We start from the raw sequence: 17,840 nt of genomic DNA, 5'->3' as shown, positions 1-17,840 counted from the left end.
CAGTGGGCCTGAAGATTACTTTTCTTCTCCCCTGAAGTCTGAGGAAGAGAAGGAAGAGAGATCGTTGAGCTTTGCTTCCATTTCTTTGGCAGCTCTGTATGTTTTCACATTGCTAGGTGTCAAGTTTTGAGGTTTTTTTGAGGCAGCTGGAAATAACAGAATGAGGACCTGTACTAAATAATAAACCAGCCCTCTTCAGGCAGCAGTTTGGGAGACCTCTGGCTTAGAATTCAAGCACTAGAGTAAAGGCTGGTCTCTGCACTACTCTTCACCCTGACTACTTATGACCTTGAAAAATTTACTTTCCCCCTGCATTTATAGATAAGAAGGCAAATAAATGTGTGAGCTAGAGTCAGGTAAGATGCTCATATATGAGCATCTTCAGCTAGAAGACAAGTAAGATGGATGACAGAGATCTTCTTATGGTGAGTGTGCCTACTCCCACACACTTAAGAAAGAAATCTCATGGCTAGAAAGAGAACTGTGAAAATGTAATGATGCACCTGCAAAAAAGTTCAGCTGGCTGCTTTCAGAGAATGAGCTGACAATTGTTTCTCACCAGGCTGAACCACTGGGGAAGAATCTGCTAGCAGAGCTTTGCTACAGGAAAGAAAGAATGAAGAAAAGTACTTTCCCAGGAAGTGTAAGAAACAGAAACTTCCTGCTGCCACTAAGCATGGTGTTCTTGTTTATGTATCTGAAGCAAATGGGGAAGTTGCCCCAATATACCTAAAAAGACCTTTGGGTAAAAGCCATGCTTTTCCTCAATATTTAACCTTCAGTCTCTCTTAATCTTAGAATAGAATCATCGAATCATAGAATCATTTAGGTTGAAAAGACCTTTAAGATCATCAAGTCCAACTGTTAACCTAGCACTGCCAAGTCCACCACTAAGCAATGTCCCTAAGCACCACACCTACACGTCTTTTCAATGCCTTCAGGGATGAGGACTCCACCACTTTCCTGGGCAGCCCATTCCAATGCTTGACAACCCTTCTGGTGAAGAAATTTTTCCTAATGTCCAATCTAAACCTCCCCTGGCACAACTTGAGGCCATTTTCTCTTGTCCTATCACTTGTTACTTGGGAGAAGAGACCAACACCCACCTTGCTACACCCTCCTTTCAGGCATTTGTAGAGGGCAATAAGGGCTTCCCTCAGCCTCCTCTTCTTCAGACTAAACAAGCCCTGTTCCCTCAGCCACTCCTTGTTAGACTTGTGGTCCAGTGTGTACCCTGGCTAAAACTCTTACAGTTAGGTGAGACAGCACCTACTTTTTGCTTGCTGATCAGGCTGCATAAAGCAAAGAGGGACCTTTGCTTTATGCAGCAAAGAACTCAAAGAAATGAGTTGTATAAGAGCAATGTAAGCAGACATCAAGGAGTGATGCCAGTTACTCTTTTCCTTACAAAACTCAGTGAATGCTCACAAACCAATTCTCAAGCAGTAAAAAAGCTCAGTCTTAGCCATTTTATCTTCAACCTGCAGTTCCAAGGACAGAGTGAAATAAGCTTGCCCTGTCAATTCTTAAACAGCTACATAACAGTTTTGCCTGTTCATGATCCCTGAAGCTCAGTAATAGCAGAGTGCAGGAAGTGGCAACAAATCCTATTCATGAACCAGGTTTAGTACAGGAAGGGACAATGCCTTCTGTTTGCTCAATGATTTTTCACTGATATCCTTTAAAAAATCTCCCTAAAGCTGAATTTAGAAGGGATTTGAGCTGCCTAGTTACTTGGCAATGTAAGATCTTTCCAGTAAGTCTTCAACTACTAACCCTTCCCCACGACTTGAAATGAGTAACTGCTTCAGCATGATATCTGCATCTTCACAGTTCTCCAAAGGCTAGGAAAGATATAGTCAAATCATAAAATCTCAAAATAACAATGTTACTATTTTTTTCAGTTCTCTTTTGCCAGTCCCTAAGAGCAGAATTTGTCAAGAAGCTGGAGTGCTTGCAGAGGGACTCCACTGTCTGTGATCCCACAACTCCTGCCAACTAGCCCAACTCACCATCTGCACTCTGTGAGCTTCCACGCCATGGCAATACAGGCATAAAATACCAGCATTTCTGACTGAAGAGCTTTTTAAAGTTTTTAATTTTCTGCACTGTAGAAGTCTTTTCAGCATTATAATGTAAGAGCACTACACCTATGAAACCCAACATGCTCACAAACAGGTTTCTTGGCTTCTGTAGTTGTTCACAGAACTACTGGCAGAAAATGTTCTAGTTGAAGAAATACCCCAAAAGCAACACTTAAAACAAGAAAAATGTGAAAAATCCAATGAAAAACTGTTTAGGATTGGCTACCATGAAATACATTAACTTATGTTTGCACAGTACAAAGACCAACAATTATTTAATTTTTTAAATAAGCAGATGCTAATTTACTCATGCAATGTACACCAATATGGCAACTGGATATGACACAATCCATTTCTTTTGTTGTTATATGTTTTTTAAACTGTCAGAATGTAGACAGCCTAAATCATCATATCTGAGGGGGAGACAGAAGCCACAAAGAAAGGTGCTGCAACAGGCAGGTATGACAGATGAAGGCATTAGTAAGGATTCTGCTAAAAACGGAGTTATGGTCAACTAGTGAGCTTCAGCATAGGCAGGCTGCTATGTGGTGGACTGCGGGGTGAAGGGGTACCAGGAATTTCATAATGATTGGCATTTCTGGTTAAATACATAGTAAGAACTGTCACTCTACATTATATTGCTGGCAGCCGGTCTCACACAAGGCCAAAGACTTTGAAGGCTCCTGTTACTAGTTGCATATGATTAAATTGCTTTGCCTATATTATCCCCTTTCCTCATTTCTTTAGAAGTGTTTCAACATATTTCTAGCCCAAAGCCCTGTATTTAGAACCTTATTTTTCACTGACCATTTCCTTCTCCTCCCCTTTGCTTGACTAAGTGACCCAGCCCTTCCTCTAGATTTCTCTCCCAGTATAGCATCCAGGCTCCCTCACTTCCTTCATTATCAAGTGGAAAATTTTGGGTTGGAGGGTGGAGGAAAGATAAAGGAAGGGGAAGGGGAGCGACCAGGATTAACTGGTGTCCTGTGTATGATCAGAGTGTTCTTTATATGACACCAAGAGAACTTCTTGATCACATTTCAGAGTGAAATCTTGCCACTGTTTCTCACATTGAGTAATATCCTATTCCTCACTCTGATGGAATGATTTACTCCTTTAAGAGCAAAGGGGCTTGGACCTGCAAGCCTCGGCTCCAACACGTGCTCAGAGTTGGTACTGTTGTGCTCAGGAAACTGAATTTTGCATGCTTATGTCCCTTTCTCTGCTGTGGAAGCTACTGCATCACCCTGGATGAACCGCATCTTCTTGCTGAGATGATACATCTAACGTTCAAACACATTGTCAACATTAATGGAGGTACTTACATGTTGACAAACTCCACATAAATCCACCTGCTAAATGAGCTACCTAACATTTAATATGTTCCATAACTCCAGAAATCAGTTAACCATTACATACAGATTACAGTGATTAAGTAAGTGGTTCAAAATGCATCTTCCTGCTACAAAATTCAAACCATTTATATGTAGCTAGCAATGGTTTTAACAATAATGCTAGCAGGTCTAAAACAAGCGTTACCAGGAGTCCTACTAAAATTTCCCTAAAATTAAGTGAAATGCAGGTAGATATTATTTCACAATTACAAAAAATTTAAATCAGGAAAATGATAAAAAGATTTCTGTGAAAAATTAAACATGAAAAATATTTACAATTCTAAGCACTAAATCATCGACTACATGCAGGATCACAGCACCTACACTGCCTGTTGGAGAACTTCAGACTTGAAGCTGTGATCTTTTACAGCAGCTTCTGGCATTACTTTGTAAATCCGAGTACCAAAATTTGCTGCCACAAACCCTCACATAAATTAGCGTGTGGATGAAAGACATTAGACATTTGTTTCAAGGACTTATTTTTCTTAAGTTGTAAAGCTGGGATATTTTTTTTTTCTATATAGCAGTGAGATTTAAAAAAAAAAAACAAACCAAACATAAAACCTACTGAGTAGCGAACAATTCTGTACTAGATGTGTGAAAGCCAGTAGGAAAGATGACATGTGGACATCTTCAGTATAAACTTTGCTGAGGTTTGCTCAATTGCTATCCATAAATTAAGACTTTGTTTAGAAAAGGCTGTTCTGAGTCATTGTGCACATCTACTGGGTCACGAGTCCTGAGAGGAAATGTACTGCAAATATTCATCCCTTCAGCTGCAAAATTGAACCATCTGAAAAGGTTCGGACAGGTTACGGTGACAGTGTCCCTCTGAAAGACAGTCTCCAAGTGGGATAAGTCATGGAATTGCAAAACTGCAGGTGCAAAGCCTGGCACTTCCAGCAGTGCCCACACAAAGACAGAATGTATGTCTGAGTTGTGGCACTCATCCTTCCAACATGCCTAGAGGATGGTGACCAGCTAAGTGCAGGAAAAAGATACCAGCTCAGAGGAAAAGAGAATAATTCTCCCAATGAAGTTAAGTGGGGGAAAGTTGTAATTATCCCTGTCTGGAATCTGGGATGTTCCGGTTAATATCCCAGTTCTCGTCAATAGTTCAATGAATTTCCCAGTGGCCACAAACAGTCAGAACTTTAGTTTTATATTCCACACTCTAGAAACGCATTCGGACACTGGCTCAACACTGACTCAGTGGGCAAGGTGCCGTTTACTGAATCACAAATACCACTTCCTGCGGGACTGTTTCTGCCTGTAGTATTTTGGAGGAATGCTTGGCTGGTTAGCTGAGAATCAATCTCAGAACCTAACACAACAAAGTGGGAGAACATATGCAGTTTGTGTAGTGTTTGAACAAAATACACTATTCCATCCCACAGACTTTGAATTAGGTTATTCAAATGCCATAGCATTTCATATGTGTTATATGATGTTCATTTTTCTTAGGAAGATAAACGAAGTTTCTTCAAATGAGAAAACAGAAAGCATGATGACCTTTATGCTTTTCTTGCTTTGTGTCCTTCTTCAATGGAGTTGCAAAGCACTTCCTTATAACAGAACAGACATCTTATTGAACAGGATGACTTTTCCTTGTCAGGAAGTTAAGATAGCAAAAAATTTCTGAGAGTGTTGCATTCCCATATCTTAGGCTGTACAACACTTCTAGAAATAGACAAAACCAAAACATACAACTCTTAGATCACTGTAATATTACACATTTTAAAAATAAATAAAGTACTCACGGGGGAATTTTACATGGTACTATTATCAGAAAATACACATATAACGTCATGTGCACATGCTACACATGACCGTCCCAGCTCATCAATTCATTGCTAAGTCTCTGGTCAGTAATGCTGATAAATGTACTTGTCCTTATGATATGCAAAAGGCAGACAGCAGTCTCTTCCTCTTGGTGATAGACTGGTGGCTGCAAGTAGCTAAACAGTTAATTGCTAGTGAGGATCAGTGAGTTCATCATGAGGTTATGCTTGCATGCAAGCGCTAACCACTTCAGCTGGGCATGGGACAGCAGAGTTGTTTCTGCAAGCCAGCCAAGCCTAGGCACTCTCCTGCAGTTTTGTGACTCTCCTGCTATGATTTCCATTAGCAAAAGTTTTGGCAAGTTGTGCTTATAAAAACATTTGTTAAGTACTAGGAATATCCATGAAATAAAGCTGTAAGCAGAAGTAATGGATGCTTCTGTTTAGATTTCTCATTGTTAGCCCAGCTGTAACTATTCTCATTTGACAGCTTATTTAAAATACATTTGACAACTTACATGCCTGCCAAAGAAGCCAGTATTTCACATCAAGTATCTGCTTTAATATGGTAGTAAGCAGCAAGTCACATTTCAGAGAGTGACCAAAGTTTTAATTAGTCTGGAGACTCAATTAACCAGGTTTCTGAAGAAGATTGTCTAAAAGGAGAATAGTAGTATGAGACAAAAACAGTATAAGCCTAGCCCTGAACTGCTAACACATTCAAATTTCCTCCTGAAGGTGGAAGGAACTGGGACAGTATTTTGCTGATAGAGTAACAGCACTGACCTCTCATCCTATGCCCGAATGATGAAGACAAGAAGCACTGGGAAACTTGAAAATTGAAATCAGAAATTCTCAGATGACATAAAGGGGGCTTCCTATGTGCCAGGCACTAAGATCTGAACCAATTCTTTTGCAGTGGCTACCATTTTTAGCTTATACATGCAGCCTAAATAGATCCACAGCATTCAGAATACTCCTATGTACCCCAAACTTCAGCTTCTAAGTACATTATTGTGGAGTTTTCCATAGCCGCAATGTTGCTGTACAGGAGTCTTAAGAAACCAAGAAGGTGCTACAGAAGATTGCCCTGCTGTGGAACCTGTTTCAGTAGAGGTGACATATGGCAATAGTGCTACAGAGTAACTCATGAGTGCACCATTTTCTTTGGTCATTGCATAAGATCTACCACTCTGAGGCTCTGGGATAGAGTATCTATCAGATAAGGACACACTCCTATAGTTAATCACCTGCTTATAAGCAATAAACACTTTTATTTTGTCAAGAAGTAAAAAGAAAATATGATGTTGACTTCCATCCACTGAGCTTTCTGACTCCTCTTCCTAGAAAGACTTCTTTAGAAGAAGTGTTACTCTTACTTTGAAAGGTAAATCTCATGTCAGGGTTCAGAGAACTACCTGTCACATCAAAGGTGCCGTAGAGCTCCCAATGAGTCACAGCTCCTGGGACTCTGCTGGCTCTAATAGCACTGGTCCATCTAACATCAGAAGAAATCCTCTCATAATGTGAAAGTCACACCAGATATTCGGGTATCTACTCTTATTTTCACTTTCTTAAATTGCTGGAAAATTTCCATGTAATTTATTAATAACCAAAACATAGTTTATAATGTTTCTTTTGCCTTTTGAAGTGTCTGTAGATATGTATTAGTCAGAGCTTATATCTATATTTTTGATAGTTTTCTGAAGGTACGTAAGGCCAAGTTTGCCTGTATGTCTAGTCTGAAGTTTCACAAACTGTTTCAAGTTATAATATTTGATACATATCCTCACGCAGACTTCCATGTCACATGCTCGAACTGTGGTTTCCTTATGTTCCTTAAATGATTTTGTATTTCCTCTTTTTCTGTGTTTTCTCACTCATTTTTGAGGAATCAGTCTTCTCAGTATATATCACAGCTAGGGAAAAAATGTTAAACATGCCTATAGAAGGCAATGCAGAGCAACACAGAGGTCCAAGCGTGCCAAATTGTCTAGCTCCAGAACTGAGAGCTGTGAAACCGTAACTGTGCAGCACTGTCATTTTAATGAACCTCACTTTCAGGAATTATCTCATGTTAATGCAGTGACATGCTTTGAGGTTCAAAGCAAATACCTCTTCCTGGCACCAAATACTATTGTGGAATCACCTACTAATATATCACCAGACTGTCAAAGACAAGATAAATTCCTTTTTCAGTATGATTCCCACAGTGGGAAGAATGAAAGGCAGGGGAATAGCATTAATCACCTAAAACTATCTGAAGCAAGCAACTGACCTAGTGGTCTGCATTGTCTTTATTGAAATTTAGCTTGAAAACCATCACTCTTACAAGCTTAATTTCCAAACATATCAAATTTAGGCATGGAAACACACATATATATATATATATATGTGTATATATATATATGTATGTATGTATGTATGTATGTATGTATGTAAAGGTGCTTGGCCTAGTTCAGAATGCCTCAGGTATGTATTTGGTGTCCTTATGTCCCATGAGAGCACCCCTAAAAACACTTAACAAGTCCTATGGTATATGAGCTCATGCTTTTGTAGAACCAGTGCACAACTGACATTCAATGCCTGCACCATTTCCCACCTCCCCCCCCCCCCCATAAGACTCTCTTCAAGTTATCTTGTAAGAGCAGGAGCTTGACAAAAGAGCCAGCAGAGGCAGCACACACTTTTTGCAATTACTCTGGAAGGAAAGATTGGGATTCCAGGCTCTTGTCAGCCTAAGGCACAAATTTCTAGCTTTTACAGTGAAGATCGTGGCCTAGGGCAGGAGTCATTCTCCACCTTTCCCTGATGAGAACAAGGCCCTGCAGAGAGAGAAATGGGAGATCTATGAGGCCCAAGAGACAATGAGTAACTAGGTAGCTTTCCAAGAAAAGCTGTTCCATTGGAACATACATTCTACAGTAGGCTTTTTGTATAATGTTGTGGATACAAGAAAAGAGTGATGCGTTATTATGGGCCAAATGCTGATCTGTGTTACACCAGAATAAACATGTTATGGAGTAACTAAGTTTATAGATGTTTATTTCAGAAAAGGGTTTGGGTCTCTGATTTAGTAGGTATTTTGGTACCCAGACCTATTCCATTGAAATGAACAGAAGACAAGGATGTCCGTAAGCTAGTTTTCTTTTAAATAATATTCAGTACAGTGTAAGGTAATTTTAAGTGATATTCAGTGCGGCATAATACAGCAGCCTAGGATTGTCCTGACGTTCCTTACTTCCACTGAGTAATGCTTATTCATGGAAGTAGTTCCATATAATGAATTGTGTTACACAGACTATATTAGAAGTTTCCATTTATCTCAGGGGAATTCACATAGGCTGGCAAAAGCTTTCCTATTGGACTACAACATGAAAGCTCATCACCAGGTGCCAGGAGGGAAAATCCAATTCTTTCCTATAGTCTGTCTTACCTGAACAATATCCCCCTTTACACTACTTGCAACTACTTCGTACATCGATCACTTCAGAGCTCACCAAATACAAACTTAACAGTGGAGTTTCTCCTCCAAATTCAGTTTAGGCTTTCTCCAATCCTCCTCTGCCCTTTCCATGGAGGGGAAGATATCCTCACCAGAACTGTTCAGAAGCAGAGCTCTGTCTTCCTTCTCCTGGGCTTGGGAACTCCCTTTACACATCACTGGCCATATTCCACAGCTCTCTCCTTCACTGCTTCTCTTCATACTGTTCTAACTCAACACTGCTTGCCTTGAAATGGCTCTCTTTTGGTTCCTGTTTTTCTTCATTTTGTATCTCACTTGGAAACAAATTAATTTGCCATCTCTATGCGCATGATGTTACACCTCTACTGTAAACCTCCCTCCCTGTGTCAAAGAGTAGATCTGCACATCTCTCTGGTATCACCTTTTGTAAGACTTTTCATAAGATCAAACTCAACTTAATTATAACAGAGCTTCATCTTTCCTGGTCCTTTCGGGTCCCAAACCACTGTCCTCCACCTTCTTTCTCTAACACTGAAAGCAATGTAACTTTTCCGCCTGCCAAAAGCCTTGACAAATGCAATTCCATTTCTCTTGTCTGCACGCAGAAAAGCTCCTGCAAAGGCTTCTCTTGTGGAATTCTCTTTGGTCAAGTCATCCTGTATCATCCACCTGTTCTTCACTGAGTCAACCATACATAATTTGTTTTCACTCTCAGAGCACCTCATTAGCTATGTCCTCTAGGCCTATCCTCTCACATTCATCCTTTGGATGCTGACTCCTCCTGAATTACCTCTGTGGCCAACCTCCACTGTCCACTTACTAGCTTTTCTGATACTAAGTCCAGGGAGAAGTGGCTTTCAACCTTTTCCAGCACAACCTTCATTTGAAACTGTGTTCTCCTTCCATTTCTGACAACTACTTACCTAATAACACTTCTTTCTTACCCTTCTCCTGGCTAAACCACAGCAGTTTCTGAAAGGCAAATGACACTTAACACTGCCTCTTCCCCCACCCTGCCTCTCCACCACCTTCCACCCTGCCTTTCTGATTATGACTACACCAGTACCAGCATGCAGCCCAAGACAGTGAGCCTTGGAGATTTATTAGCATGGACTCTGCTCTGCACCTTGCCTTCTCCATCTCCCCTGTAAATGCCTCACTCACTGCTTGGTCTGTAGAGACAAGTGAGCATACTCCTGACGCCTTTGGGGGAAGATGAACTCCAAAGCTGTTTTAAGAAGTCCCAGTGAGGGAGGCTTTGTTATATTTCAATTTGAGACATTCTGCTCAAAACCTACATACATTTCAGAAGAAATAAAAACTGTCATTTCCAATAGTTCTAACCAAAATCTCAGAATGGCACAAGTTGTCAGTATTGCCAAGAAAAAGCCATGGAGACAGAGGAGGGAGACAGAAAGTAAGTATTTCTGTTTTCTGGCAGGAATACCCTTGGTGGTACTGATGGTAGGTCACTATACGCCAGAACCTCGCTCTGTAAGACTTTGCACAAGGATGAAAAAAAGGCCTATTTTGCAAACAAAAAGTATTTTTAAAAGTTGTTTTCTGTTGTGCTTATCATATACGGGAAGGCTCTGTAATATCTCTTTCTTATCGACTGCCATAGGCAGGATAGGTGTTAAAGTCCCTGTAGGAGAGCAGGCACAAGAGATGTATTTACTTAAGCGCTGTAAAATTTAAACAGCAATCAGCAAACTAAGATTAGGGAAAGTAGCACAATGTCTATACTAGAAATAAATTACAGGAAGCTAACTCAAAAAAAAGGAAGACTGCAGCCAAAACATCCGAAGGAGTGGGAGGGGGAGAAAAAGATAAGTACTATTATTAGAGCACCCAAGAGACATGCTATTATTACAGTACCCGAGTTAATTCTGTTTCCCCTTTCTTCTCAGCAGTTTCTTTATGAGCTTAAACAGGAAGGATGCTGTTGTTCAACAGCACCCAGGAAGCAACTTACTTTTATTCCTTAAAACTCTTTTTTCCTCTGAATTGTTCATCAGCTGTTCACTTGCAAGTGTATTGAGACACTGGGCAGTACTGCCCTATGGGCTCTCTGCACTCCCATCTTTCTGCATTTGGTATCCTTTTCCTTCAGCTGCAAATTCACAGGGGTGTCTTTTTTCTTCAGAGCTTTTTCAGTACTTCATAGAACAGTCCATGACTAATGTAATTAATCTTATTATTAGAGTTATTCTTCTGTTGCTTGTATTTATTTAGAAAATTAATGCTTTAGAAATTTATACTGCTGCCCACCATTATGGTACCTATCCATATCCATATGCAGTCAAAACAATCCTGCATTTAAGGACTGTAGCACAATTCTGTGCCATGGCTGTGAGTGATCTGCATCTCCGATGAGCATCAAGGGATACACACAGCCCACCTGCTACCCTCCAGGCAGACAGGGCTCCCTGCCACTGATCCTGCACCCGCTTCTACCTGAGAGGTGCGAGACCTACACAATGTGCTGTTTCCTTCCTGGAGGCCAAACTGATAAGAGCAGGCAGTGTCACACCCTACTGAGAGCAGGAACAATTAATTGTCTCTCCACTAAGACACCTGTTACGGTATTAGTGCTGCTTGGCAGGGCAGCCTGTAAAATCACCGCTTCCTTCCCTGTAGGTAGGAACTGCCTATGTTAGTTTAGGCATTTATCTTCCTTCATGAGTAGGAAAGGCAAAGGCAAGAGGAGGAAGGAGTGGAATCCTAAATGATCTTCCCAGGCAGCCTCTTGCGGAGATAAGCAGTGCCAGTTTTCTCAGCTGGGCTGTATTGCACAGGGAGCTAGAGTATGCTGCTTCCCTGGATACACCATCTCTGGGATACAGCGTGCAGAACTCATCCCCCCCATATTTGCCTTCTTCCCAGTTTTTAGCAAATCTTTTTCTCCAGAAGTCTGCCAACTGGCGCGCCCTCAGTTTGTTGGTTTTCCTGTGGAATGTGAATCTGATTGACTGACGCACTACAGAAATAATAGTCCAAGTGAGCTGTTTCTGTAAATTTTCAATGTTAGATTTCAATGTGCTATTCCAGATCAGTAAATGGCAGGCAGACATAGGATTCCCTTGAAAAATACCCTACTTCAGAATTTAGGATCACCAAACGAAGCACAGCTTAATCCCTAAAAAACTGTATTATTTGCTTTCTCTCTTCTAGCTTCAGACTCAGAAGTCCCCCAGTGCTACCAGCAACTAGAAACTAAAGATAGGCCTACACCTAAATGCAAACATAATTTTAATCTATTTAGGATCTGGATGCAACGTCTGCATCTCAGACTAATCTTTGCTTTAGATATTAGCTGTCACAACTGAGCAATTTCAACAAACGTCAAAGAGATCAGTGGTTTTCATAATCAATGGATTTTCATAAATGCTAAATGAGCTACAAAACATAGTTTGAAAGCAGGTGCACATCAAGCTGATGAAGAAACCCTCAGATGTGATCATCGCTGTTCAAAAAAATATCCGCATCCGGACAGCTCACTGAAACAACAGAACATTGTATACAAAAAAAAGAACATTCGTCAAGTAGCTGCTTTCTATGCATGAATGAAATGGGCCCAGTGACAGGGGATTTCACAGGTACTCAAGGTGCTCAGCCTGTACCTAGAGTCAACTTCTAGCACAATCAGTTGCTTTGAAGAATGCGGCTGGAGTATCCAACAAAACTGTGCTTGGGAGGCATTATATTGTTTTAAAGCTTCAACCGCACTCTCTCCTAGCACAATAAAATAGCTGAGCCAATAGCAGTTGGTTTCTTGTGACTGAAGCAAGTTTGCAGGTTTTTGATTACACTGACTTGGTTCAGAGATAAAGGCCGGCTACTCCTGCTGCTTGCAAAGCAACAAGTAGTGTCAACAAGCATCCAGAGAGAGTCCAGTGGCCCTCAGCTGACACACTCTGCTACTTCTACCCACACAGATAACACAGATAAGAGCAAAACAATAGGCAGTGAGGAAAAGGAACACAATTTTAAATAAACAAAGAAACCTGAGTAGCTGAATTATACCTAAAGGAAATGAGATCACCATTTGCTTCAGATTCCAACCACAAACAACTGACAAGTAATAAAGAGTCATTAAAATACAAGAATTTTTATGAATCACATTCAACTTAAGATCAGCTACTCTGGAAATTCCTGGAACTCGTACAAACTGTAATATGAGAGAATAAGATTAAAGAGCAAGCTGTATAAGTTTATGTATAACTTTATGAATGGTGATAATGTAACATTCGAAATCTATTGGTTTACATTTTAAAATCTATTGGTTTACGCAGTCATACCTGTTATTATCTCAAGAGCTAGAAGTAAACTGATTAAAATAATTAAGTGGGCTAATATCAGAGGGAGAATACAAAATGTTCTACTGTAAAAGTGACTGTGTTTTTAAAGGTGAAACTAGAATATTCTAAAATAATTTTGTACTGGAAAATTTCCCTTAAACTAGTTACATCTTTATGACTGCCTTGAAATCCTTTCTGCCATAATCCAAAATTTATTGTAACCCAATACTGTTTGATTTTGAAGCTGCATTCCAATACATAAAGCATTGTAAATACAGCTATATTATTTACATTCTATACCCACAGCTGGGGCTACCTAATTCAGTGACAAGATATTTTCTTTAAAAAAAACCCCAACAACAAAGTATTATAATTATGGAGACGACAAGTCATGTGGAAATGCTCTAGGTGTTTTCTTAGCTTTTGTAGTCTTAATCACTAGCTAAACACTGAATGTGAGGCTTAACCCTGCTCTTTCATGTGAGACGGCAGAGGTTCAGGTACACATAACTGCTCATATGGAAATTTAGACCTCCCCATTCTTAGTGTACCATGAGTGATGAAGACCTGAAAATTATCTTTCTTTTAATTTATAGTTGAAGTAACTTGAATGTTTCAGACTAATCAGCCAGCTTGACTTAGCAAATTTAGAAAAGACAACATTCCATTCTAACTGGATGAGGACACTGACCTTCTTCATGGGAAGCCATTTTGGCAAAACAGACAAAATTCTGTTATTATTGATATGTGATACAAACCAGAATGTGCTCCACACAACCCTCAGACTTAAGGCAACATAAAGCCTCAGGCATATCCAAGCCCTGACTCTAAAAGTGCCTTGAGCAGAAGAGACTGCTCCGCCTGCACCGAGCCCCATTACCTTCAGCGGCAGCTTGCAGAAGTGTCTGCTCACAGAGCCCGGATTTCAGGATTAGGGCAGATTTCTAAGCATGGTTGTAATTCTAAGAGTGTGGAGATTACTATTAGGCTAGTGAGTGTCCCTGACTGAGAAAACCAGTGTGGAGTGTCAGGGTACCACAGTAGGGGAAATTTTTCCTGATAGAACAGCACGTCTGTGGCAGTTCTTTTTACTAATATTTACAGGGTTACTTAACTCTCCGTGAATTTTATCCTTTTGGGGTTTACTGATGGACCACCAGAATCAAGGTGTGGTGGATGGTATTTCTCTTTAGTTTTAATCTTTTATCATTAGCTGTGAAAATGAACACTAGAACTAATAACTCCACCCCGGCAACTTCTGCAAAATAATGCGAACTCCACAGTCTCTTTCAGTGCGCCACCATGAGATAAAACCCTTCTACTTCTTTAAGAAGGTCAGTGTCCTCATCTAGTTGGAATGGAATGTTGTCTTTTCTAAATTTGCTAAGTCAGGCTGGCTGATTAGTCTGACACATTCAAGTTACTTCAACTATAAATTAAAAGAATCAGCAAGATTTTTATCAGCAACTGAAAACTAAATCACGGAATCACAGTAAACCAAGAACTGCCTGACTGTGGGTCTAATCCTACTAGCTCTTCAGTGTTGGGTCCACTGCTTCTGACCTCTGTTTGAGAGAAGTACTATACGAACTCAAGGGCTTCACAGACTTGGATCACGAGAGGCTCATAATAGGTGTATATACTTCACTCTGTGTTATAATCCAGGTACAGACAAGAGAAATATATAAAACTCTATTATTTAAACAGCCTTGACTATGTAAATGAGAGAATTACTTTAAATTTTGTGAATTGCATTTTCTTGTTTAGATGCTGTACTCCTACTAAGTAGGTAAAATACCTTCTACAAGGTCACCCATATCACTTCTCATAGTACCTCTCTTTTCTTCAGAAGTCTTCCCCCCTTCCATCCTGCCCACACCTCTGCCAAATTCAGATGAGAGACCAAAGTGATGAAACCACAGAAACGTATAAGGAAAAAGAATTAAACAGTGGAAAGCAGAAAGTGTCTCTCAAAACCCCAAACTTGTTCATGGGTCTGTACAAGAGTTTCTTTCTTAAGCCCCATGGTTTGTCATTAATCAGTATCTACTGGGCTCATAAGTTCCACGGAGAGTCTTTCAGCAGCCATTTCATTTTGTTCACTGTTCTTCCCAAACAACTTTGACTTTGAGTTATAAAGACCTTCTTTTCCTCTGTCCTATGATGATCTGATTCTGGAGAGATAACATGGCTTGTAACAGGGCCCTTCTAAGCTCTCGAGACACGCAGTAATGAACAAATCCTGACCCTGAAGCTACCAAAAGTCCCTTAGTGGCAGAACTGGTCCTGTTTCACCCCTCCCACGCCCTGGGTCTGTGCATTTCCTATCTGTACAGGCAGGTGCAGCTTTGAGGTCAGGTGGAGGTCTTGCCAGAACTGCCAGGCTACAGATTTTCCAAGGTCTCTGCCTTAAGGCAGGGCACATAACAAGGGTCCAAGGGTTTATTTCAGCTGCAGCCCCACTTCAGACCTTTTTGTGCCAGCCATCAGCCAGCTCAGTGAACTCAGGCACTGAAAATTATTTCATCCATTTCTGCTTCCCTAAGAGTCACTTAATGGTCGTGGAGATCATGCAGCCTTGTTTGCTGGGAGATTATTTGCAGTACCAAAGCAAACCCATTTGCAACTAGCTTGGGTATCTCTCTGCTAAACCATAGTTTCAGTTCAATCATTCAACTACAATGCATTCACCTATCTAGGTGCAAATATTCAGACCAAAGGAATCTGAAGGCACTAAAGCGGTACTGCAAACATGGCAGAGTTTCTAGTAAGTAACTGTTACCAGCCTGACTGAAAAGGCAACACCACAGCCCAGGTCACTTCTCTGGTGACATTTTAGATATATCATTGAGAAGAAAGTAATACAGTATTTCAGTAAAACCTAAGCATACAACAAATGGTAGAAAAAAGCAGTTTTGAATCTTGCTGTATCTTGTGACAGGGTGAAGGCAACAAAAATGTTTGGCTTTTGTGCCTGGGAAACAAGTATGAACCTTCAGGTTTTAGGGGAAAAATGAGGAATAGAGGACATCTACACAGCTTGGTCAAAGGTTCAAGATCATTGCTCATACTTCGACAGCACTTCTCATGGAACAAAAAATGTGGAAGAGGAAACCCAGATGCTCCAGGGTTGACTCTTTTTCCAGAAAGAGAGTTTGAGGAAGCCACCAAGGCCTCCCTCTTCTTTGGGAGCATGGAGGAGGAAGGAGAGGAGCTGTCCAGCCCCGAGGAGCCCTCCTCTTCCCAGAACTTTGGCCCTTCCCTGCTCTCCCTGGTGAATCAAACCATGACACATTTCTTCATTTATTATGTGCAACGTTGACATATTAAAATTCATTACGTGAGTAAATGTTCCAGACTGCTTTTATTTATTATTTACTTGTAAATTTACTCCATGGCCACTCCTCTAAAGTGAAGAGAGTGCCATGGGGATTCTACCTTGATATTTTCTGCCCTGTTTCTTAGAGGATCTAATTGCTTGTGATGTTGATATACCCAGTCACCACCAACAGAGAGAAAAATTACCCTCCTGGAATTCAGAAAGATTTGTTCCTTACCTATATTCATTTTTGGGCTTCCACCTTTGTGTTTGTCTTGACGCAGTTCCTGCCATTCAGTGAAGTGAATTAAGAGTGCTTTCGGCAGATGTGAGGTCTCTTCTTATGTGAGCTCGAAGATCTAAACAGAAAGGAATAGAGAATGTAAGCGGCCAGTACTCAAATAAAGGTACGGTTATACCACAGCCTTGACACAAATAGAAGGTGGGGAGGGAAGAAGAAAGCTAAGCCATATTCATACCAGTGAAGTCAGATGTCAAACATAGAAAGGTGGTCTCCTTAAGCTGTGAATTGTCCAGTTATGAAAACATTGCTCTTGCAGGAAATTCAGGTCAACTCCTGCTCTGACCTGGCCTCTGAAGAAACTGCTCTTCATCAGCATACAGCCTACGGAGACCTGCCTCAGCTCAGTCACCTGCACTACCTGAAGTTAAACCCCATGAATATACCCACAAATACTATGTGCTGGTTTGCTGTTATTCATTGTATTCCTACAATGTCACAGCATAATGTGAAAAATCATATTTTACTGGTCTAGAAAAGAACATCTTTGCTGGGCCTGCATTCTTAGATAGACGTCTGTCAGTTCACATCACCATCCACATCTTATGAAATGACCCCACTTTGATTATTTCTTTGGCAGACAAAAATTATGGGAAAACCATGACCAATTTCTTGGGAGCAGAAGATTGCTTAGGCATGAGGGAGCTGTAAGCAGCTTTGGAGAAGATGAGTTCAGCCCCTGCTGTGAGCCCCATGTCCTAATAGCTTCCAGCTGGCATGATGAATGCACCCTGCTCACCCCAAATGTCCTGTGTTTCAGCTGGAGGCAGCTCTCTGAAAATACGTTCAGTACCTCAAGCACACACTCTGGCCCTCCCAGTGGGCTGTATTTAACCCACACCTGAATCAATTTAATCCTCTGTTAGATACTAAATCATTTGTGCTTCTCTCATTATGGGTAGCAGCACATGAATAGAATGCAACATGCTTGTTTCTATCTCTAGGCACGTTTCAACACCAGTTATTCTTCTCATAGCTGTCGCTCACATTTCTGGTTTTTTTAAATGCCTCTAAGAAATTGCTGACCGCCGGGGGGAACCCAAGGAGCCCCTTACAGAAACCTAACTCCGAACACAGTTGTTTGCTCGCCCTGACCGTACACGCCACCCCCCCACCCCCGAAACTCAAAAGCAGCATTTGAGATTTCCCCCTTGAGTCACTCCAGCAGCTTGTTTGCGGCAAGGCGAGCGCCCA

General features: G+C 40.9%; 1 protein-coding gene across 1 annotated transcript in view; it reads right to left on the bottom strand.

The window, feature by feature from the left end:
- CAMK2G (calcium/calmodulin dependent protein kinase II gamma) overlaps positions 1 to 16,654 on the bottom strand; it is a 202,108-nt gene extending 185,454 nt beyond the window's left edge. The window contains exon 1 of the mRNA XM_035897264.1: positions 16,584 to 16,654. Coding sequence (XP_035753157.1) covers positions 16,584 to 16,639 — 56 coding nt within the window. The 5' untranslated portion in view covers positions 16,640 to 16,654. The remainder of the gene's footprint in view (positions 1 to 16,583) is intronic.
- Positions 16,655 to 17,840: the final 1,186 nt, after the last annotated feature.

This window comes from Egretta garzetta, unplaced genomic scaffold, assembly GCF_000687185.1.
Source record: "Egretta garzetta isolate BGI_Z169 unplaced genomic scaffold, ASM68718v1 scaffold56, whole genome shotgun sequence".
Lineage (NCBI taxonomy): Eukaryota > Metazoa > Chordata > Aves > Pelecaniformes > Ardeidae > Egretta > Egretta garzetta.
Note: the sequence above shows the minus strand (reverse complement) of the source record. Positions and strands in the feature narration are given on the sequence as shown.